This window comes from Camelina sativa, chromosome 17, assembly GCF_000633955.1.
Source record: "Camelina sativa cultivar DH55 chromosome 17, Cs, whole genome shotgun sequence".
Lineage (NCBI taxonomy): Eukaryota > Viridiplantae > Streptophyta > Magnoliopsida > Brassicales > Brassicaceae > Camelina > Camelina sativa.
The window spans coordinates 27,044,921-27,068,059 of NC_025701.1; the positions used below are offsets into that span (position 1 = coordinate 27,044,921).

The following is a 23,139-nucleotide window of genomic DNA, read 5'->3' on the forward strand; positions in this document are numbered from 1 at the left end:
GCTGCACCCGGTGTTTCCCCTGCCCCATTCTCTCCCACTCGTCCACACGGTGAAGCTCACTATGTCCAACACGCCTATCCGCCACCGCCAATAGCTAGCACACCAACGCTCACTGCTTTGCCACAAGCGTTCAGCACGATGACTCTGCAGGATCCGGCAGGCCACTCTTAGGTCATGGACACTGGGGCTACTGATCACGTTGCCAATCGGACAGGTATGCTACGTTCCCTTTTTAATAAAAGCATTGTTCCTTCTCTTATTGTTGGTAATGGTTCCTCTGCCCCTGTCACCCATACCGGCTTAACAACCTTACCCTCGACCTCTCGCCCTCTCCACCTAAACAATGTCCTTGTCAGCCCCACCATTATCAAAAACCTCATATCTGTTCGCCGGTTTGTTACTGACAATATGTGCTCTGTCGAGTTTGATCCTTTTGGGTTTTATGTTAAGGATCTGCGGACGCGGACCAAGCTCCTACGCTGCAACAGTGACGGACCGTTGTACACCATCACGCCACCAGCTCCACCTGCTCTCACTCTTTCAGTTCACACGCCTATAGGTGAATTGTGGCATCGCCGTCTCGGTCATACGGGATCCTCTACATTTAAGTCTTTAGCATCTTCGGGTTGTATTTCTTTTTCTAAGACCGACTTGACAACTTTGTGTCATGCGTGTCAGCTAGGCAAACACGTTCGTTTACCATTCTTTAATTCAACTTCAACTGTCTCCACACCTCTTCCGTCTCTCCTTTACCTTTAAACCATATACAGGCGGCTAAGGATCCAAATTGGAATCCGGCAATGGGAGAGGAATACAGTGCTCTTGTTAAAACGGGGACGTGGTGGCTTGTACCACTGCCCAAAAACACTAATATCATTCGTTCTATGTGGTTATACAGGCATAAGTTTGACTCCAATGGCCGGTTGTCTCGCTATAAGGCCAGACTGGTTGCTAATGGCAAGTCACAGCTTCCCGGTGTCGATTGCGATGAGACGTTTAGTCCGGTGGTCAAACCGGCTACCATCCGTGCGGTCCTACATGTGGCTACAGCGTATGATTGGCCTCTCCGTTAGCTAGACGTCAAGAACGCGTTCCTCCATGGTGATCTCAAAGAAACGGTGTACATGCATCAACCGCCGGGATTTAAAGACAAGAGCAAGCCGGATCATGTGTGCCTCTTACGACGTTCTCTCTACGGCCTTAAACAGGCCCCTCGCGCTTGGTACACTCGGTTCTCCGCTTTTGCTACGAAGTTCGGTTTCCATCAAAGTCTATCGGACTCATCCTTGTTCATTTGTCCTCGTGGCAAGGATATTGCTTACCTGTTACTCTATGTTGATGATATCGGACTCACAACCTCCTCGACGACACTGCTTAATGAGATCATTTCGGCACTGCACTCTACTTTTGCCATGACTGATCTCGGGCCTCTTCATCATTTCCTTGGTATTTCCATCGTCCGGAATGACAAAGGTACGTTCCTCCATCAACAGAACTATGCGGCCGATATCCTTCATCGTGCCAACATGACGAAGTGTAACCCCTGCCTTACTCCGGTTGATACCAAACCAAAGCTTGCTGAGCTCAACTCCGACAGTCCTCCGGTCAAGGATCCTACTATGTATCGGAGTCTTGCTGGTGCACTACAATATCTTACATTCACCCATCCGGATATATCGTATGCTGTTCAGTAAGTGTATCTAACAAGGGGGGGGGGGGGNGTGTTAGCGTAGATATAGGTGTATCTTATAGGTGTATCTTATATCTGTGTATATCCCATATCTTTACCAAAGATATGATGTTATCTCTTGTATCACTATAAATACATTATGAATTCATAGCTCTCCATTCATGGAGATTCACAGAATTACACTTTTTAGATATACGCTTTGTTCGATAACTATGAATGTGCAAGCTATCTTGATGACTCCACCACTGCGCTACCAGTAGCAAAAACAACCTAAACCAACGACACGATCACTATCAATCCAAACTATATTTTCTGAAAAAACAAGATAGTTTTGGTTTATTCACTTCTATGATCCAACCATATTTATTGGTGCCAGAAACTCCTCCGAGATCTTGGACATTCTTGCCTCGACGTTTGCCAAGCCGAGTCATATATGTTTCAACCATATATGATAGTTGAGGACGTAGCTCAATCAAATTTCAAAGGAGAAATTTCACATATTTTTGCGACCAATCCGAAGATAATATCTACCACTATTAATCAGGTACTAATTCACATCATAATTCATTTTTAGAAACCAAAACTATAAATCGTTTTAATCAAAAAAAAAATCATAAATCTTATTTTAAAAAGAAGTTTTAAAAAAAAAAATTTATTTTAAAAGAAAGTTAAAACATAAAAACATGAAAGTTTTGACTTGTTAGAAACTCAGTTAAATAAATTATTAATCTTTCCAACATTGTATTTGGATAATTCAAATTAAATAAATTTACTATTCGATGAAAAATAATAATATTATTTTAGAAAATTTATAAAATTATTAGTATGAAATTATATTTTTTTCAAAACTAAATATATTGTTTATTTATTAATTTAATATGGTTAAATTAATAAAGAGGAGGTTGGCCTTCGACCGAAGCATCACCATCAAATTCAGATGAGTCATCATCCATAATCTTCACTTGGACTTAGAGATGAGGGTTAGGTGATGGAGGAGCATCACCATCAGATTCAGATGAGTCATCATCCAAAAACTGCACTCAGACTTGGTGTTGAGGTAGAAAATTAAATGAATATTGAACATGAATAGGTGGGACTTGAGAGTAACAGTGTCAGGATATGTGATGAGATGGTGGAGGAGGAGCATCATCGTGGGACTCATCATGGTTGCTTGCAATCCAGAATAGAACCAAAGCGACGACAAATCCTAAAACCTGAAAAATCAAACTCAAACTAAGTTTCAGATTCACGCACCAAAACTCAAACTCAATCTCAGATTCACGCACCAAAACTCTATTATGTTCTGAAGTTTCAAAATCTTAAATCTCCATTGATATCAGAACAACTTCTCCGTCGTAATTCATAAATCAATTTCGGAATCCCTAACTTCTCCGTCGTAAATCAATTTCGGAATCCCTAACCACCACGATTCTAAACTCTCTACCAAAACAAAACCTACAATGGCGATTCTACGAGCGACTTATCTAATCTAAGAATTCGGAATTGAAATTTGTGTGTCTAACCTTCATCTTTGCTCTTCGATCGCCGGAGCTGTTCTTCTGTTACAGTAGAGTAGAGAGAAGAGGAAATGAAATGAACGGGAGAGACGAAGAATCAAAGTATTTAAGAAATGAAATGCTCTAAAACAGCGCTGTATCACGCGTTTTCGTCTTATGTCTCTGTTAATTAAAAATGACACATCATAGAGAACTCTCCATAATTTTTGGATGTGATTTGAGAAGACGACAATGAAAAAGATTAGAGATGAGCTCCAATAAAAATGCAAATTCAAGAATATGCAAACAACAATATAGTTATATTTCACTAAATTTTCTTAGATATATATATATACATATATATATATATATATATTAATATTACTTGATTATTAATTTATGATATTGATGGGACCATATTTTTACATTGGATTTCCAAAAAAAATATTATCTTATTAATTTATCGAAATATGTCATTTTTTACACCGGCCCAACTCGGGACCAAAAAATTTTATTAATTTAAAGAGTACTAATTTATAGAGGTTCTACTGTATGTTAATATTCAACCTCTATGGGGTACACAAAACCAACTTAATAGTACATGGTATGCACATATACCAAATTTGTCAATTGTAGGTTAATTTACATACTAATTTTTGCAAATCCAATTATTAATTTTTTCTTCTTTTTAGCTCAACCTAATGAAAAACACAAGTCAGTTTAAACCAACTCTCTTCTTAACCTTACATATGAATCTTGTAGAATCATATATATAAAAGTAAGGTTATGGTCTCTCCTTATTGGTTGATTTTCATTTAATACTTTCTAATTTTTTATTTGTTTTATTTGATTTCTAATTTTTAATTGCTTTAGATAATATTTAAGACCCAATTAACACAATACAATTAATTCATACATTAAAACAAAATTATAACTGAAAATAAAATAAATTATGCATTAATCATATTCCACCACTCAATTTTATTCAAAGACTATAAATAATATTTGTAACTCCAATAATACTAAATGTAACTTCCATCAATTTTGATCATATAAATAAGCATTGTCCCATTCTCTCATATTGACATTTTTTACTTTCTCATTTTCACATTCTCTCATTTACTTCCACAATATCTCAAATCATTTTTTTTTTCTGTTTTCAATTTCTTATTTTTGTTGTATGAGTTAAAAAAAACCAAATGAAATATCATTGTAAAAATTTAATGCGAAATTTTAATTTTAGAGACTACATGATGTATATATTTTACATTGTTTTTATATTTAAAGATTCATCTCCATTATCTAATTTGGATTATCATCTTATAAATAATCATTCTCTCCTCCTCTCTCACCAATATCAAATGTTATTATTTCTAATATGTGTTGTAAGAGTTTGATTCTATATTTTAGTTTAGAAATTATTATCGATAATTAACATTGTTTTCAATTTTTATTTTATTTTTATAAATATAAAATATTTCTTTTGTATTTCTTGCCTTTCTAGTCTATTCATATTTATTTTTAAAATTTCCATAGCTAAATTTAAATTCACATATGTTGGTTTTAACAAAAAATCAAGTTTATTTGAGAATCTGTTTTTAAAGGTTTATCTTCATTATCTATTTTAGACTAGCATCTTATAAGTCATTATTTTTCATACTCTTACAATATTCACCACACAATAAGGTCATGAAGTTGAAAAGATTCATCTCTAATTCTCTATTATGTATTCTGGTTATCTCACATATTCATGTATCATTTCTAATAATTTAGAATGATCAATATAATTATCCATTTATAAAGTCTATTTTATTTTGTAAAGTCTATTTTGTTTTGTGATCCAATAGATAAATATGTAAAGATCAATATAATATTTATATTATTTAAGATTTGAGGTTTTTGAAAACAAAAAGAACTTAATTATAAAAAATTGATTTTCTTGATTTAAGCAAAATGAAAAAATGATTCCAAAAAGAAATCATGTTTAACTGGAAGTGAAATATAGAAAATAATATAATTATTAAAATAATATTTATATAAATCCTCTAAAGATGAAACCATTAGTATGAAATCTAGCACTATAAATTAAATTGATGAGTAAAAAAATAAAAAATAAATAAAAGGATTGAAATTATTCTTGGGCTTTAGAAAAATCTTTAGATTGAAGTTCATATAATTTTAAAAAAAACTAATTTAGTTTGTCACTTCAAAAGTAATATTTTTCAATTTGGAATATTATGTGTATGTGTGAGTGTTTATATCCACAAAACAATCAAAAGTGTAAGTTTAAATTTTGATTGAGCCACTTGGTATTCCTTTTCTTTTAAGTCAAAACTAAATTAAAAAATATTTATTTATAATTAACCCACTTTTAAAGGTATTTAACTCCGTTTAACTCTACATTTAACTCAAATGTAACTCCTACCCAATAATTTTACATTCATTCCTCCAACTAATGTATTTGTATTTCAAGAAAAAATGTTTTTGGTAAAATTTTAATATTTTTTAATTATTTTAATTGCTTTAAACTTTGAAATGAGGAATATTCTATATACAATATTTTTTTATGTAGTTACTAAATTTTTTGATAATTTTATTTGATTCAATTTTACTATACTATAGTCTTATGTTTACAATGTCATTAAGAAAAAAAATCTTTAAATCAATGTTTAACCTCTATAAAACATGATCATAAACATAAATTCTCTCATATTAGGAAAATGTTTAAATTTCTACATTATTATTTATATTATTATAGCTAATCAATTTGTAATAATTTTTTTGTAGTATTGGTTAATTTTTGATTTATAGAAAAATTTATATATTTTAAATTTTGTATAATAAATAACCATACCAAAAAAAATATTTACAGAAGTGTTATTTTGAGAAATTGCTATAAGACTTTTTGAAATTCATACATTAGTATATTTTTTTTTTGAGATTATACATTAGTAAAACAATACTTTAGTTTCAGAAAATTTAAGAAATATAATCAAAACTATTATGCATACAACCACGCATTGCATGGACTAATTACCTAGTATTTTAAATGAGATCGATGCGAATCTCATAGAGATAAGGTCTGGTGAAGATTGATGTATATCTATCCATGTGTATATAAGGGTAGCTCAACCTAATAAATAACACAAGTCAGTTTAAACCAATTCTCTTCTTAATCTTACATGGTATTGGCAATATTTAGAGAAGATTTCTATGTTTTAGTAAACAATTTACCGTTTTTAGTTTTTTCTAATTTCTATGATGAAACATGAAAGACAATTAAAAAGAAATACAAAACTTACACTATGTAAACTAAAACATAAACTTTGATTGAGAAAGGTATTTCAAGAAAAGAGAATAAGGTTTACAGCACTATCGACTAATCAAACTCCAAAATCTTATATTATCAAACCGGATCCGGTTACCAGCTACTGGCTATTATGACCACTGTACATTGGCTTTGAGGAGTGAGGACACATCCAAAGTGAGTCAGCTGTTCATCATCTGCAAATCAATCAAGAGCTGACTCAGAAGTGTGAGCTAAAAGATCTTCGATTTGTGTATCAACATTTGTAAGTTTTGCTCATGGTAAGAAGATGCATGTGTTGGAAATGAATTGAACCTGTTAACGGGAATTTACCACAGAACCCTCTTAAATCAAATCAATACAACCACAAAAATATAAACAGACTAGTGATGCTAAGGGTGTTTGTAAGCCTAGACAGGTTTAGAAGAGAGATTATATATACCTCCAACAGTGGAACGACATTTCATGATTCCATATCTTTTGGAACCCAGTGCGACTTGTCAAGAGAACCCTTAGTCTTTAGTATCAACAGCATTATTAACCTTCTGTTGGGAGTCTTCATTAGAATCAACCATGTGTTTTTTTGTCAGCTGACTTGCGCTTAGAATAGGTAACCAGTTTGACTACTCTCTCTGGCTTATCTGCAGACTCTCCATAATCCTTATTATGACAAGGTTTCGTAACATTTGTAAACTTGTCATGACCCACCACTGGCTTGCTTGTTAGACATTTCGATAAGCCACCATTTACAGTCCCCAGATCAGAATCATCCATATCTTCTTCACCGGGCACTGCATTATTGAGTTTGCTGGTTGAACGTTCCGACTTCTCAGTACCATCAGTGGCTATCTCTCTGTTTCCCTCTGTCGTACATTCAGATGTACCGTTCCCTATGATCTCAGTTGCTGTACTATCCAGTTTCTCATCATATGTAATTTCCAATTCTACTCCAGCATCACCAGTGGTGCTACGGTCATCTACTATTGGTTTGGCATCACGAGGCTTGTCTTTACTTATTACATTACTTGACGCCTCAAGTGACTCGCTTCTCCTTCCTTCTTCTGCTTTCTCTTCTGAAATCTTAGTAATGTTACAGGCTTCTACGTCATTTACTTCTCCAACTCTGGATTCAGACTCACCAGCAATTTCATCAACTGACATTTGTTCAATATCCGCAACCTTTTCTGTCCGAGTTTCTAGGAATTCTCCAGAATCAGGCACATACAGATCACAAGCTGACTGCGGTTCAAGATCAGTAACTTTAGGAGTACGTGATTCGGAATGGTCAGCTTCTTTGGAACCATTTTCAGTATTCTCTGAAGAATCAACCGCCATATCTTTATCACTAGAGGCTAGAGATCCAAAAGCTGCAACTTCATCAGTTCTAGATTCCGAGCACTTGGAATCGACATCATCTCTTTCATCCACTTCCATCTGTTCAGAGAGATCCATGGACTTATATTCCACATTTTCAGAAGATATTAAACTATCTTTGTAATGAGGCGCTGAGGAAGGTGAGTCAACAGAATTAGTAATATTGTGTACTAAATTGCTGGGTGAATGAATCAGGCTTCTATAGTCGTAGTACGCCTCAGCCTGCGGATGTCAGAACATATCAAGAATAAACTTAAAGAGATATTAAAATTAGGATTCTCGTAATTAACTGTAGAACTACCTTTGGTCTCGGAGATACTGCTTCAAGCGGTTGAAATTTAAGCTCCTCACATTCGGGGATTTGTAAAATTATGTAAGCTGCTTTGTTGTTGTGTCTCTCCTCTGTGTTCTGCATACGAGACAACAGATACAACACATACAACATCAAGAAGATATGAGATATTCTATTAGCCGTTTTGTTGAAGAGCTTACTACAGGTTGAAGATAGCCAATACGAATATCAGATAGACCATACCTGAAACTGAGGATGATCAGGAGCACTGAACAAAGTTATAAGCCCTTCATGGTCTTTTGCATATCCTCCGTCCATTGGTGCAAGATCATCTCGTTTAGCCCTTTCGTCAGGGGATCCCTTCCCTCTGATGATCAACTGCCATACAAAGAAATAACATCGTGAAGCTGAATAACGAAATTGTTCTGATTATATCCTAACGCATTTGGTTGATTCCCCACTCAGTTCTGCTATCTAATTCTCGATGCTTATAGGTGCAATCTTTCTGACAATTTATTATATATGCGAAACAAATCAATCTAACCTTTAGATCATTGTCCTGTAGGAACTTTGCGGTGCAATCAGGACCCCACAACAAACCGATCCCTCTCTCTTTGTTAGGAAAGAGGCCGTTGTCTTGTGATGGATCTGACCAAAGAATGTCACCAGGAATCAAATTTGAACCTCCAGTAGGAGGATCTATAACACGCCTTTTCACTTTCAATAAATCCTTCAACGAGCCAAGAGACAAGGAATCTGATCTGTTTTCAGTCTCAAGGACACTATTATCTGTTTGTTTTTTCTGAGCTCGCTTGCGTTTTCTGCTTCGTTCTTGCTTGTCCGAGAGAAATCTTGATACATCACGAAAAAGACCTCCATGAGCTGTGAATACCTTCCCAGCAATCACAGAAGCCAAAGGAAGTAACTGAAAGCATTCCAAGCACTTCCTGTAGACAGAAGCTCCTTTATCACCATACTTGGTTAGCACTTCATTTTTAAATCCATACAGTGATGAACAACTTCCGCTCTCGTGACCGCCACGTAGAAGATATACTCTTTCCGGTAGTAACACCTAGCAAAAAGATGAAGCGCCTGCTATTAAAATGTGTTGTGGCATGACTAGTCTAGCTGTATAATAGCAGATTATGCTCCAAAGACATAAATTAAAAAGATCATAAGATTACCTTCCATGATAAAAGAAGCAAGAAGGTTTCTAAACCCCACGCTCCTTTGTTTACATAATTCCCATTGAACACATAGAACTGATCACCATTGGGGAGTCCTGCATCACCATTCGGGAATCCTGCATCCTGCATAAGGAACAACAAATCATGTAGCTGCCCATGTAGATCTCCAACCACAACGACCTTTGCTTTGTCACTCTCAATCCTAACGCAGTTTGGCTCTTTTTTCAGGATTTTGGAAGCAGAGAGAACCAGCTCATCCAAGACATGAAAAGGCAGAACACTTGAAAATTCACAAGGTGGGACATTCCTCGACGACCAATCAAACCCCAACATTACATCACAAATCCAACTGAAAGTAAGCTTCCCTCCTGACGGCCAGAAAAGAGGTTTCTGGGAAACTGATGGTAAAGACTGCTCAAATCCTATATCCTGAATAGGTGGCATCATTTCCAAATGTTCCACTGAGGGACCATCATCGATTTCCATTTCATTCAAAGGTACGCATACCATTTCTCTAGACATCGGCTTTCGGGATATTATTGTAGGCATAGGTTGAGGTAACATAAAAAATGGTTCTGAAGTTGGAGCTTGAGCAACAGTGCCTATAACAAAGGAATAACGAAAGTTAAAATGATAAGCCTCGACAAAACTGGTTAATTAACTAGGATATCCATAACTCTATTGTCAATTCATTTCTTGTATTGGTTACAGCTAATACATCACCAAGCCACCGAAAGTTTAAGTAGAAAAATCACTATAAAAAGGAATTGTACCCTAAAATTTATTCTGATGATTTTTATGAAATCCTACCATTAGATAATGAGCCTAAAGGCGCATTGAGTTGAAGGGCGCCTGCACACATATCAACGATATCTTGTAATGTCTGCCTTGCAGTGTCAACAGTAAGTTCCTCCTCAAGTGAAGCCTTAGATCGAGAATGAATGGCTGCAACCCTCTGAACCTGTAATTTTATATTGGGTTGTAAATTTAAGTAAATCGAAATCAGAGAATTATGATGTTGACCAATAAACTTACAAGCACTTGGAAAGCAAAACCAGTGGGTAGAAACTGCCCAGGGCGCCTCTCGTTCATAGGACTAATAATTCTTCTAGTAATTCTGCGGTACCACTCCATATAAGGATCATTATAGTCCATCGGGCTACACTCAGGCTCACCGGAAACGATAGATGACTCACGTGTCTCCCACAGTTCAATATGTCGACTATGGCGTGCTGACCAGTCATATTCTGATTTGCCTCTTTTGTCAATAGAATGAAGAGCTTTTTCATTATCACAAGGTGCTGGTATTGTTTGGTGAAGACCAAACTGTCTAAGTACCCGATCAGGACGATGCCATTCGACAACATCAAAACAAATCAGTGGTGCAACAGTTCGCCATATGTTCTGACCACTAAGACATATAAGAGGAATCTTTGCTAGAAGATCTGGAGTGTAAGGCTGCCATATAACCTATATCATAAAAGAAAATCACAAGTCGTATCAGTGATCTTTTGATGAAATATTACAATACAATTTTGGATATCCCACCACTGCACACTATCATATCTATAAACGGCTATAAGAGACCAGTACTTGCACTGTAAGTGTTTCTTTTATAATTAAAGGATAGTTCACTGAAAGGATTTACAAAATAAATTTCATTACTAAAAAGATTGTATCAACTCTCGACAAATGCTTAATTCGTCAGAATTAGGAGTTGGTCTGTAATATTTCCTCTGCTTTCCTAAACTCAGCGATCAAAGCTCGGTCATCTAAAGCAATATTTTATACCTGCTCATCTTTCTGCTGGTCAAACTGGTCCCTGTAAAAGTCCAGTCCTCCGCGAGGATTCTCTTTATGACTCAGAGAAGCCCTCCACCTAGCTTTCAAGAAGTTTCATAAGCAAACCAAAATTGAAATTAAACTTGTAAGAACAACAGAATATGATAAATTTAATTTACCTACAGCCTAATGGATCTGGTAGAGGACCATCTATGCCATCCATATAAGAAGCACCAACATCTTTAAGTCTTCCTGGACGACCAACATGCAGTCGTTCCCATGCCCATAACTGCAGCAGAACAAGAGGGCCACAAATGGTAGAAACAGTCCTCTTACTTGCCCGACACAGCTCTCTGTAGAGAAGTGCTAAGGTAGCACTACCCCAGCTAAGTTTAGCCACTTCACCAAAGTCCCTTAGCAGAGGGAGAAACGTCAGCGCCACATCATGTTTAGATTTATCTCCGTATAGGAAACCACTCATTAAAGCTAATACAAAAGCCCTAGTGTGACACTTCAACGTGGCTTCATCAGGGTCGGCAGGTAAATTCCGAAAATGATCACGCAGCCATGCTAGGGACACGTGAGAACCATGTAGATCCTTGGGACCTGGCCTATGACCTAGCAGGTCCTCACATAAATCAGCCCAGTTGCATTTTGTACTCCCAGTTACTGCAGGTCCATCCACACGGAGACCCAACAATATATTGACGTCTTGTAAAGTCACTGTGATCTCTCCAGCAGGAAGATGAAAAGTATGCGTTTCAGGTCTCCACCTCTCCACCAAAGCTGTAATTAGAGCATAATCAAGTTGTATAAACGCAACCTTGTACACTCCATACAGACCAAACTCGATCAATTTCTGACACACAAGAGGGTCCAGAGGCCAATCTCGCATCCCCAATAATTTGTGCCGACATGTCAGTTCACGGGGAGGAACCTGAAAATGTGAAGTAAGACTCAAAATTTTTACAATTTTAACACCGGAAGCAAAACAAGAAACAAGATAAATGGCTAACTAGTAGTACAAACCTCATCTTCCCATATAGCAGCTGACCTATGCTCATGTTGCCACACCAATATAGATTGATCAACTGGACCAGGGTCCAAATCAAAGTTTAATAGACTTTGCACCTCCATCTACATAATATATCACATCATAGGACAACAACACAATGATCAAATGTGACAAATTATAGATTCAATTTAAAACTTCTCAGACTTGTCTAGCAATTTGACAAATTAAAAGAGTCAATAGAAATGAAGTTCAGCTAATTGAAAAGCTATTGTTCCGATCAAATTAAGCAGCTTAATCCTATTAATATTTCAATGTTCTTAAGCTCGAATTATGAGTCACAATAATTCGAAAATGAAAACTTCTAATTACGTTCCTAATAATGAACAGAACAAACCCTAAACTAGTTCCAAACTTCGACAAAGGCACGATTAACATAAACAAGTGTGCGTGGGTGAGATTAGAGAATTCAGAGGACGTACCAAAGAAAAAGCGTCCGTGATAAACAAAAACAGAAAAGAAAAAGAGACGTTTGAATATAAAAAAAAACCAGAGGAATGTAATAAGCAGAGAGAAGCGTTAAGCGGGAGAGGGAGACACAGAGACAGAGACAGAGAGAGAGCTTCCAGATCCGACAGAAGTTTTCGCCTTTCTTCCCTTCCCTTAACCAAAAACGTTTAAGAACTTCTGATCCTTCTAGGTCTGTCCGAGGATCTAATCTTTTCCAAGCAACGACATCGTTTTAATTAAAAACTTGTCCACGGGCCCGTTAACCATAGTCTCGGCCCAAACGAAGGTAACACGATAACGTTCTGAGTGTAAAATGTAAAAAAGGATCCACACACTCTCGAGTCTCTCTAGGCATCATCGTTCGTGCTGCGTTGAAGTTTACTCGAAACAAAAAAGATTGTACAAGACACGTGGCGTGAACCCAATTCGTAAAGACACCACGCGATGCTCTTTTGCATGCACCTCATTTGAACTTATTTACCATGTCTCTCTCTCTTTTGATAGCCGAACCTAACCAGCTTGTGATCTCCTAATTTAACTGATCAATGATCATCAACTCAATTCTCCCTTACTCCTACATCCATTAACATCAATACAAATATATTCATTTATATATCAAAGAGAAAAATGTTAGGGATCACACTAGGAGACACGGTGATGAACCTAGAAGTGGAGACAACACATGATATTCAACTACTTTTTCCAACTCCTCCGTTTTTTTTGTGGCATTGCTTATGTGATTTCCCAATATTGCACTGCTCTGTTATCAATTTTGATACGATTAACAATATAAACTCCGACAAGAGAAATGAATGAATAACACAACTCTTATTATTGATAGAAAGGTGTACAAATTTGAGAGAACTTACAGAATCTCTCCTCTCCTCCTTACAAACTTGATCCAATCACTAGATGCTTATTCTTAATCCCCCACCCTTTTCTTTTATACTACTACTAAGTCTTAATTATCCTCACCTATTAGCCGTTATGGCTACGTGGACAAGTGCCAGCTAATAGCTTGGTTTATTCCTTAACTATGGTGAATAATCTTAACCTTGGTTGATCTTTATTTCAGTCAACAGTGACACCTCGTACTTCTGGAGCCTTCATCACTTGTTGGATATTTTATGGGCCTTGTCCCTTCTGCGATTTTGGTAGAGGATAGGTGGGTGTTGGACTTCATATGTATCATCACTCTCCCATTTAAAACAAATCTTGTCTTCAAGGTTGAACCATACTGAGCAACCAACTCAACTCAAAGTGCATGCAAGACTCAATAAATTCATCCAAAAAAATCAAACAGAAATGCAACTATATGCACATGCAAACTGATATTAGATTGAGTCGCCACTCAAATCTAGTTCAGATCTATGCTCTTTGAATATGCATGCAAAACGCAATAAATTCACTTAAGAAAATCAAGCAGAAATGCAACTATATGCACATGCAAACTGACACTAGATTGAGTCGCCACTCAAATCTAGTTCAGATCTATGCTCCCTGACAATTCACAGATTTTCGAAGAACCCAAGAGAAATCCGCTGAATCTCTTGCTAGCTTCGATCTCCACTTCGCTGATGCAACCACTGATCGGTGAAAATTCCTCACAACAATTTTCCAGACCTTCGCTCTCTTCTCTTCTCTCTCACTCTCGCCAGCTCTTGGCACTCCTCTCTTTTTCTCTTCTCCAAATGAGAAAGAATGATGCTATTTATAGAGTCTTGAGTGAAGTAGTGGAGACATGCAAAAAGAGGTGAGGTGTCGCCTTCTCCTTCTTAGGCGTGTGGTGATGACACCTCAGGAGGCGATGTGTCAAGCTGACATTCATCCAAGTTGCATGGCATCAAAGTATATTCTCCTCCATTCAAGTAAATGAAGAGTGCGAATAAGAATCATCATGCACTTGAGTGAGTTCCCAGTTTTCAAACCTCTTTCACAAGTCTAAGCTTATGTTTTGCTTGAGGGCAAGCAAAGGTTAATTCTGGGGGAGTTGATATATCATGGTTTTTTTGGTTTTTAACCATGATATAAGGAGTGTTTTAGTGTCTTTTGATGTGTTTCTAGGATGTTTTGGAGTATTTGCAGGTTTTCTAGAATTTTAGCATGGATGGAGCAAAGTGGAGCAATTTGGATCAATTTGGAGCAATAATCCAGAGAAAATCAACTTGGAATCAATCAAGAGTGCTGGTGGCGATCGACACCACCCTTGGTGTCGGTTGACACCCCATTTATCCAACTCAAGATCAAGTTTTGGAAGATTTACAAAAGTTAACCAAAGTTTTCCATATTTGCAAGATTAGTCCATGACGTGTTTTAGGACATATAAATAGTATTTTTAGGTTTTACAAACAATTAAGTTATTTTCTAGCAAATTTTATTATCTGCAACCTTGTGAGATTTTGAGAGTTTTTGGGAGAGAGAAATTTGAACTGCTTTGTAGAGAAGAAATCATAAACTCTCTCTTTACTCTTTTAATTTCAATTGCTTATTATTGAGAATTATGTTTTGTTTTTCATTGATTATGTCTGAGTAGTTTGCTTGTTAGGTTCAGGGTTTTTCGTAGGGTTTTTATGAATTATTAGATCTGTTTATTTAGGATTCTTTATCTTTATAGATCTTCATCTTAGGTTGTTTTTCATATTAATCCTTGATTGACCATCTAGAATTAATAACCTAGGAAAATAAATTGATATGAGAATATAATTGATTTTCCTGATAAAACCTTTTGATGAGCAAAATTATTTCTTGCAAAGAGATTTGATTTAATAATTTTGTGAACAATCTAAACTTGTTTTTAAAGCTGATTTATTACCTAGAATTTTACAAAGAGAATTGAATTTTTTGGTTTTAAATTTAGATAATATTTGCAGTGAGAATTGATTTATTTTACAAAAGTGTTTGGAGTTATAGATCTGATCTTTAAATGCTTGAATCCTAATTTATTGATTGATTTAATATTTCATAAATTCCTGAATTTACAACACTTTTAATTAAGTTTTTGCATCGTTTTTTAATTTAATATTTTGATTTAGCTTAATTAAAAAGCTCTATAATCCATTGTGTAGACTTGAGTACTTGTGGAATTCGACCCCTAAGTACTGCAGTGATCTCTTAATTTGAGAGAGTAGCTCTAGGGATTAATTTGAGCCCCTGTTTTAAAACGCGACCGCCTGGCCGCCTAATCGCCCGCTTAATCGCTGATCGGACCACTACCGCCACAATTATGTGCAATTCGGTCTAATGAATCGTTGACCGATTTTATACTGGTTAGGCGTTGAAAATCGGTTTAATAACCGATTTAATAACCAAAAAACTTAACTATGTTGTAAAACACTTGGAGTGGATCTTCCATAACCGGCCTATACACTGTCCATGCCATAAAGCCCATCGGTCAAGACCATAAGGCCCATCGGCCATAAGCTTTAGTCTAAGTAGGTTTAAGTGTTTCCTAATATGTTTAGGAGTTAGTTGTGATAAGGCTTTACCTTTTACTATATATATGTAACCTCTATTCGATTCTATCAATAAGAATAAGAGAATTTCCACCTTCGAGTTCTCTAGTTTCATAACACGTTATCAGCACGACTTGTTCTAAAGTCCAACTGAGATAAAACCCTAAAACCCTAAACCGCTGCCACCTTCTTCCTTTGTTCGTGGTTATACTCGGCGATCGGTTCCTGTTCGTGATCCATCCGAGTTCGTGGTCCGCTTCTGTCCGGGGTGAGTTCTGTTCGGAGATCCGTTCCTGTTCGAGCAGCAGTTCGAGTTCGTGATCGGTTCTTCCTCCTACCTAGTCCGAGGTTCGTGATCAAGAGAAAAGTAAAACCGAGGTCTTTAGCTCCCGGCTCATATCCAGTCAACCTCCAAAACGGTGGAAGGTAAACAATAATCAAACCCCCTTAGAACCTATGAAATCGAATCTGACCTTAAATCTAATGGAACACTAAAAATCTACAAGCAAACAATCAACTAACAAAAGCTTAAGATCCCTAAACCCTAAAACTTTAAAATCGGATTATGTGAGGTTTTGGGTTGCTAGATTGTTTGCAAATTGAACCGTTTATATCATAATTAAAATCCGGTTGATTGTTGTTGCTTGATTGTTTCATATGTTGCATGCATCCTTGAAGTTAAAATCAAACCTTGCATAGATAGAAATTTGAATCGATTATTGCTTAAATTGTTTCTGTAAAATCGGCTGCATGAATCCTAAAATCGATTGCATAGATTTGTTCTAGGTTGTTAAAATTATTAGGATAACTTCCAAATCAATTTTAGTAATTATCCTAAAACCTAGAACATATTCCCTAAAACTTTTCCTAATTAGAATAGAAAATTCATTCTAAAAAAAAAAGGAAATACTTAATAAAAGGAAATTGTTGCATGCTAGTATCAATTTAGGTTCGTTTGTTTTCCATGCATACCAAAGCCACAAAAATTATGAGTAAAGGCAAGGCATGTTTCGGTCTCAAATACTGCATGACCTAAGGTTTAAATTTGATGGCATGGTTTGGTCTCAAATACCGCATGACCTATTAATTGATTGCATGGTTCGGTCTCAAATACCGCATGCTAATGACCGGATACATATCTTCTATTGTATAGATGGCAAGGCTCAACAATCTCTCCTATGCTACCTTGAATGTTTCTGGAGACAATTACTTGCAATGGGCATTGGACACTAAGATCATGCTGAAATCAAAGGATTTGTGCGAATGCATTGAGGAAGAATCTGAGTGTTCTGACAAGCAAAAGTACAAGGCCATTATGCATATGCGCCATCACCTTGCTGAGAGTCTCAAGAACCAGTACCTCACCATTGAAGATCCTCTTGACCTTTGGACAGAGCTGAAAAGCAGATATGGACACCAAAAGACGGTGCTCCTACCAAAGGCTCAATTTGATTGGAAAAACCTAAGGATCCAGGACTTCAAATCCGTGGATGAGTATAACTCAGAGCTATTTAAGATAGTCTCAATCCTGAGGTTGTGTGGTACTGAGGTTACTGAGAAGGATCTGCTAGAGAAGACATTCTCTACTTTTCACACTAACAACATACTGCTTCACCAACAGTATCGTGAAAAGGAGTTTCAGACCTATGCAGACCTAATCTCTTGTTTGCTGCTAGCTGAGCAGAACAATGAACTATTGATGATGAATAGTGCATTGAGACCTCCTTGTACAGCCCCATTACCAGAAGCACACAAGGTTAACATGGCAAAGAAAAATCCTATAGATCCTAAAGAGCCCAAGGAGACCACGGAGTCTAATTACGTCTATAGAGATAAGCACCATGGCTGTGGCCGTGGTGGAAGAGGACGTGGTGGCTGTGGACAATACCAAGGGAGCCGATATAATGGTTACGACCGTGGAACCCGATCCGACTCTGGTCGCGGTCGTGGTGGTAGAGGCTGTGGGTCTTTCAAACCGCAATACAAGGCTAAATCGGTTTGTCACCGATGTGGTATGTCTAGTCATTGGGCCAAGATGTGTAGAACACCTAAGTTTCTCATTGACCTCTATCAAGAGAGTTTGAAGAAAAATCCAGAAGCTAACCTGGTTCATCTCGATGGTGAAGGAGATTTCGACCATGAGAATGATGACCTACTTGACTATGAGACTTCTGATTGCCTAAAAGAAGATAACTAAGTTTAAATGTTGGTTTGGTTTAATTTCTATGTTTTATGTTTTGCATTTGATTGGATTATTTTACTAGGACCTGACCCGCGCTACAGCGCGGGGGAAAATTGTATATACATGTTCATTTTAACTTTATAAGATAACAATGAAGGGATGAAATATACATGAAATTAACTTTATAACATAATGTAACCTATGTTTCTTGAGTACATTATTTCAGTTTAATATACAAACGTTTTGTAGTAAATATAATTGATAGACCAAAAAACAATTGTGTTGTTTTGGGCTTAATTGGGCCGACAGTGGGTTTTAAGGATATTAAAAAATCATAAAAAACAGAACAAAAATCGGTAATGGCTTTTGATTTTTTTTTTAAACAAACGTTTTCTGTAGAATTGAAGAGCTTTCTCGATCTCCCTCACCGAAAGACATCGTCGACTGCGTTTCCACCTCTCAAAACATTTGATTATCTCAATTTCTATACCAGAAATTGATTGAAACACGATAATTTCAATTACACACTCCAGTTCGTTTTCTTTTATCCAATTTTGGGGAGGCAGCCGTAATCAAGAACATGCAATCCTCATTATACTTTGGATTTGGGTGTGTGGTTTACAAATCTCCGACACATCTCTATTAATTGGGTAAGTTGATTATGATTACAGTAAATCAAATTACATATTACTACCTTAATGGGTTTCAATTCTGATTAATATTGTTTTCATTCTGAGTAATTCTTAGAATTCGTTTTCATAAATTTTTTCAAGTCGATCGATATATTTCCTCCAGCAATGCCTGTAAATTATATATGAATTGAAGCTTCAATTTTTAACTGTTTCTTTGGTTCATTTTCTCATTATTGTTTACAAATGGCATCAAGCAATTCAAGACTGGCTTTCGGATTCAAGTCAAAATCGTCCAATCTTTGAGACAGTACACTTCTTGCTCAGGTGAGACCATTGCAATATTCCTTTTTAAGTAGAAGTGTATACGTTGCTTTAATTTTTAATGGTCTTATTGATATTTCCTCATTTTTCAGTAAATATGCGAATGAGATCTAACCAAAGAGACGGACAAACAGAGAAACATCATGTACGCTGGATTAAACTGTGAGTTTTTCTAGTCTTGTAAACTAAACCAAGTTTATTGCGTAAGTTGATTTCATATTCCTTATACACTATTAACGGACTATACTAAAATACTGTAATTTTTTTCAGGCACTTTCATGGAATCTTCTTACTCAGATTGGAGATGAAGTTATCAACAATAATTTAACATGGTAAGTCTTCTTATCTTCTCTAAAAACTCATATTGATATGTTTGATTGGTTGTTGCATATAAAAGCTTAGGTAAAATGTTAGCCAACCTTAATTAGAAAAGAAAGAGATCCTTTATTAATATCATTTCCATTCAAAAAATGAAAACACAAAACAACTTAAACATGATAAAGCTGGAAAATTCAGAAATTTTTTAAAAGTACAGAAACAAAAAGAATAATCATTCTTGTATTAATCCCCTGGCCATACATGCGTCCTTGTATGAGTCATAGACGACACCATCATAAGTCCTCAAATCGTTATCAGATTGTGGTCCTTTTAGAAAACGAAAAAGAAGTTTCAAGCTGTTCTGACCTTCAAACTTACTTGGCATATACGATATCCTTCTACTCCCATTTGTTCTCTTCCGTCTTACGAAGCTTTTCTCTTTCGGATTCCAAGTAAAGTACAATGGAATGTCCTCAAATGTTAGTCCTCTTGCTTATGGACAGTATTTGTTGAGATCGAACCAAGCCGCAAGCAATGGATCTTGGATGTTCTTCGCTTCTTTCCCACTATCCATTCTGTCACAAAAGCTTTTTGAGAAAATTTAGAAAAGTGAATAGTTTTTTAAGAATGAGACTTCCTATTCTCTCTGTATAGTGGTATTTATAAAGGTTTTCCATCTAGGGTTTTTATTTTCCAATTTCTTTTTCTACTAATATAGAGATGAATATAGAAAAAGGATATTCTATGATTTGTGATATACTCAAATCACGTATTTCCAGTTATTCTTGAAACCCAAATAAGCAAAGTAGTTACTGATGATAACTCAATGATTCTCCATTGACCAGGGACGATCATACGCTGGAACTTATGAAGCTGTTGTTTCTTCACAGTCGCATGGATCAAAGTACCCTAAAGAGAAAAGGAAAACATATTCATAGTAAGTGACTAAATAATTCGACTAAATATTTCGAATATAAAGGTATGAACTTTATGTGTATTGTTGGTAAGCTTACCGAGACATCAGCTAGGACCATCTCTAGGGTCTCACCAGAGTAGCTGGTATATTGCTGCCAGCTATGGATGATTTTGACTTGGACCTTCCAAACAGTCTTGAAAGTTTTGATGTCAGCAAGATCAGTTACTTCTAAGTTGGCAGCCATTTCGTAAGAGTATGTGAGAATCACTGGAAAAATTTGTTGGAAGGTATGATGTTGATGTGTATGAGTAATGAGTATTTATAGGTAGAGTAGAATTTATTCTAAAATTATCGTAATTGATTTACCAATTAATTAGGTAATCAAATTTCCGTAATTTTAGTCGAATCTTAGTTGAATGAGTTGGTGATACAGTTTTTGGAGATTTGATTACGGGACTAAGAATCCGGTAATCATATATATTAGGTAAAGTTTAGAGATATTTGGTGAATGTTAAAACGATAAATCTGTTAATCTGTTAATCATATATTTAGAAGTATGAATATGAAATCGTAGGAGAAAGAAATGAGATCCCGTAAAAACATATATTTCCATTTGTTAAGATTTATATACCATATCTCCTCTAATTGATTTTAATGTTGCCTAAAGTGTAGGCTTGCGCTTTAACGGATTTCGTTATTTGGGATTACATTCGGATTTTGTTCGAGCAATTAGAGGGAGAGCTGACAGCTAGGATTTATTGTAGTTGTCTCATTTGGATCACCCAAGTATAGTTATCGGATCCGAAATAGTTAATTTCGGGTTAATTTTAGTTTTAACCCGACCCGGAAGTAATTTTGTACTCCTCTTTTACTAATATAGAGATTGGATAATTATTTGGTTTAAATTCAATGATTTTATTTCCTTCAATATATATTTGCATGTGTTATTAAAAATTAAAACAAAATTATTGTCCATTATAGAAATGGCTGAGGACAAGAATATACTTGTGGTGGATAGTGGATCCAGCCACACAATTTTGAAGGACAAAATATATATTATTAATCTCATAATGAAAAATGCCAATATTAGTACAATTGCGGGTATAGCAAGCCTAATAGAAGGCTACGGCTAGGCTCATATATTATTACCAAATGGCACACATCTTGAACTAAGTGATGCCTTGTATTCACCCAGTTCTAAGAGAAGCTTATTGAGCTTTAAGGACATTCGATTGAATGGTTACCATGTTGAAACAAAGGGTGAAGGAAACAAAGAGTTCCTATATATCACTGAAATCGTACAAGGACATAAGAAATTCCTAGAGACTATACCTGCACTAGCCACTGGTCTTTACCATGCTAAGATTAATATGATAGAAACTAATTTGGCAAAGAATAAAATGTTCAATGAACAATTCACTCTATGGCATGACCGGCTTGGCCATCCGGATTCTAACATGATGCGTAAGCTAATTATGAATTCAAATGGGCACACTCTTAAAGAGAGAAATGTTATCCCTAAGAATCTCACGTGTGTAGCATGTGCACAAGGGAAACTTATTTCATGACCATCACCAGTCAAAGTAACTAAGGAGACTTTGAATTTTCTGGAAAGGATACAAGGAGATATTTTTGGACCTATACACCCACCTTGTGGGACGTTTAGATATTTTATGGTCATGATTGATGCATCGACCAGATGGTCGCATGTTTGTTTGCTATCAACAATGAACCTAGCATTTGCTAGGCTGTTGGCTCAAATTATAAGACTAAGAGCCCACTTTCCAGATTTTCCACTTAAGACTATACGTCTAGACAATGCTGGTGAATTTACATCCCAAGCGTTTAATGAATATTGTATGTCCATGGGGGTGAGTGTGGAACATCCTGTGGCACATGTCCATACACAGAACGGATTAGCTGAATCCTTCATTAAACGAATACAACTAATCGCTCAACCATTGCTAATGAGGTCGAAGCTTCCTGTGTTGGCTTGGGGACATGCAGTATTACATGCAGCAGAGCTTATATGCATCAGGCCATCTAGTGAACATAAATATTCACCATCCCAATTATTAACGGGTCATGAGCCAGACATATCTCATCTCAAAACATTCGAGTGTGCCGTTTATGTACCTATTGCTCCACCACAGAGAACTAAGATGGGACCTCAAAGGAGGATGGGAATATATGTTGGATATGAGTCTCCTACCATTATTAAGTATCTTGAGCCAACTACAGGTGATTTATTTAAGGCCAGATACGCGGACTGTCAATTTATAGAATCTGATTTTCCTAATGTTGGGTGGAGAGACAAACAAGCTGGTTAAAGAAATATCATGGAATCAAAACATCCTTAAATTGGCAAGATCCTCGGACTCTAGCATGTGATACAGAGGTCCAAAAGATTATACATTTGCAAAAGCTAGCTATTCAATTGCCAGATTCCTTTGCTGACCCAAAGAGAGTAACAAAATCGTACATACCAGCTTGTAATGCACCAGTACGTATTGATGTTCAAAAGGGACACAATAATCAAGTTGCTATAGAGTCTAAGGTACGTTTGAAACGTGGTAGACCATTAGGTTCCAAAGATAAGAACCCTCGGAAATCTAAGAAAGGTGCAAAACAAACCGAGGTTAAGGAAATTATAGACATGGCCGCGGCA

General features: G+C 36.2%; 1 protein-coding gene and 1 long non-coding RNA gene across 9 annotated transcripts in view; one reads left to right on the plus strand and one right to left on the minus strand.

Moving 5' to 3' along the window:
• Positions 6,449-23,139, minus strand: part of LOC104758107 (serine/threonine-protein phosphatase 7 long form homolog) — a 26,539-nt gene continuing 9,848 nt past the window's right edge. For 2 of the 5 annotated variants that reach the window (XM_010480922.2, XM_019239597.1), the window contains 8 exons: positions 10,382-10,747; positions 10,157-10,307; positions 9,344-9,948; positions 8,704-9,231; positions 8,403-8,537; positions 8,169-8,276; positions 6,936-8,089; positions 6,449-6,690 (listed from right to left, as the gene is read on the minus strand). In XM_010480922.2, the coding sequence (XP_010479224.1) occupies positions 7,061-8,089; positions 8,169-8,276; positions 8,403-8,537; positions 8,704-9,231; positions 9,344-9,948; positions 10,157-10,307; positions 10,382-10,747 (2,922 nt within the window). In that variant the 3' untranslated portion in view covers positions 6,449-6,690; positions 6,936-7,060. The other 3 variants (XM_010480920.2, XM_010480921.2, XM_010480923.2) reach the window with 3 other exon arrangements.
• LOC104758106 lies at positions 18,942-21,348 on the plus strand. Of its 4 annotated transcripts, none has more exons than XR_002036320.1 (6): positions 18,942-19,240; positions 19,330-19,399; positions 19,508-19,569; positions 20,401-20,492; positions 20,564-20,758; positions 21,144-21,348. It is a non-coding gene; the product is annotated as an uncharacterized LOC104758106 (long non-coding RNA). The 4 variants fall into 4 exon arrangements; XR_002036321.1 differs by having other exon boundaries at positions 20,580-20,758; XR_762630.2 differs by having other exon boundaries at positions 20,401-20,758.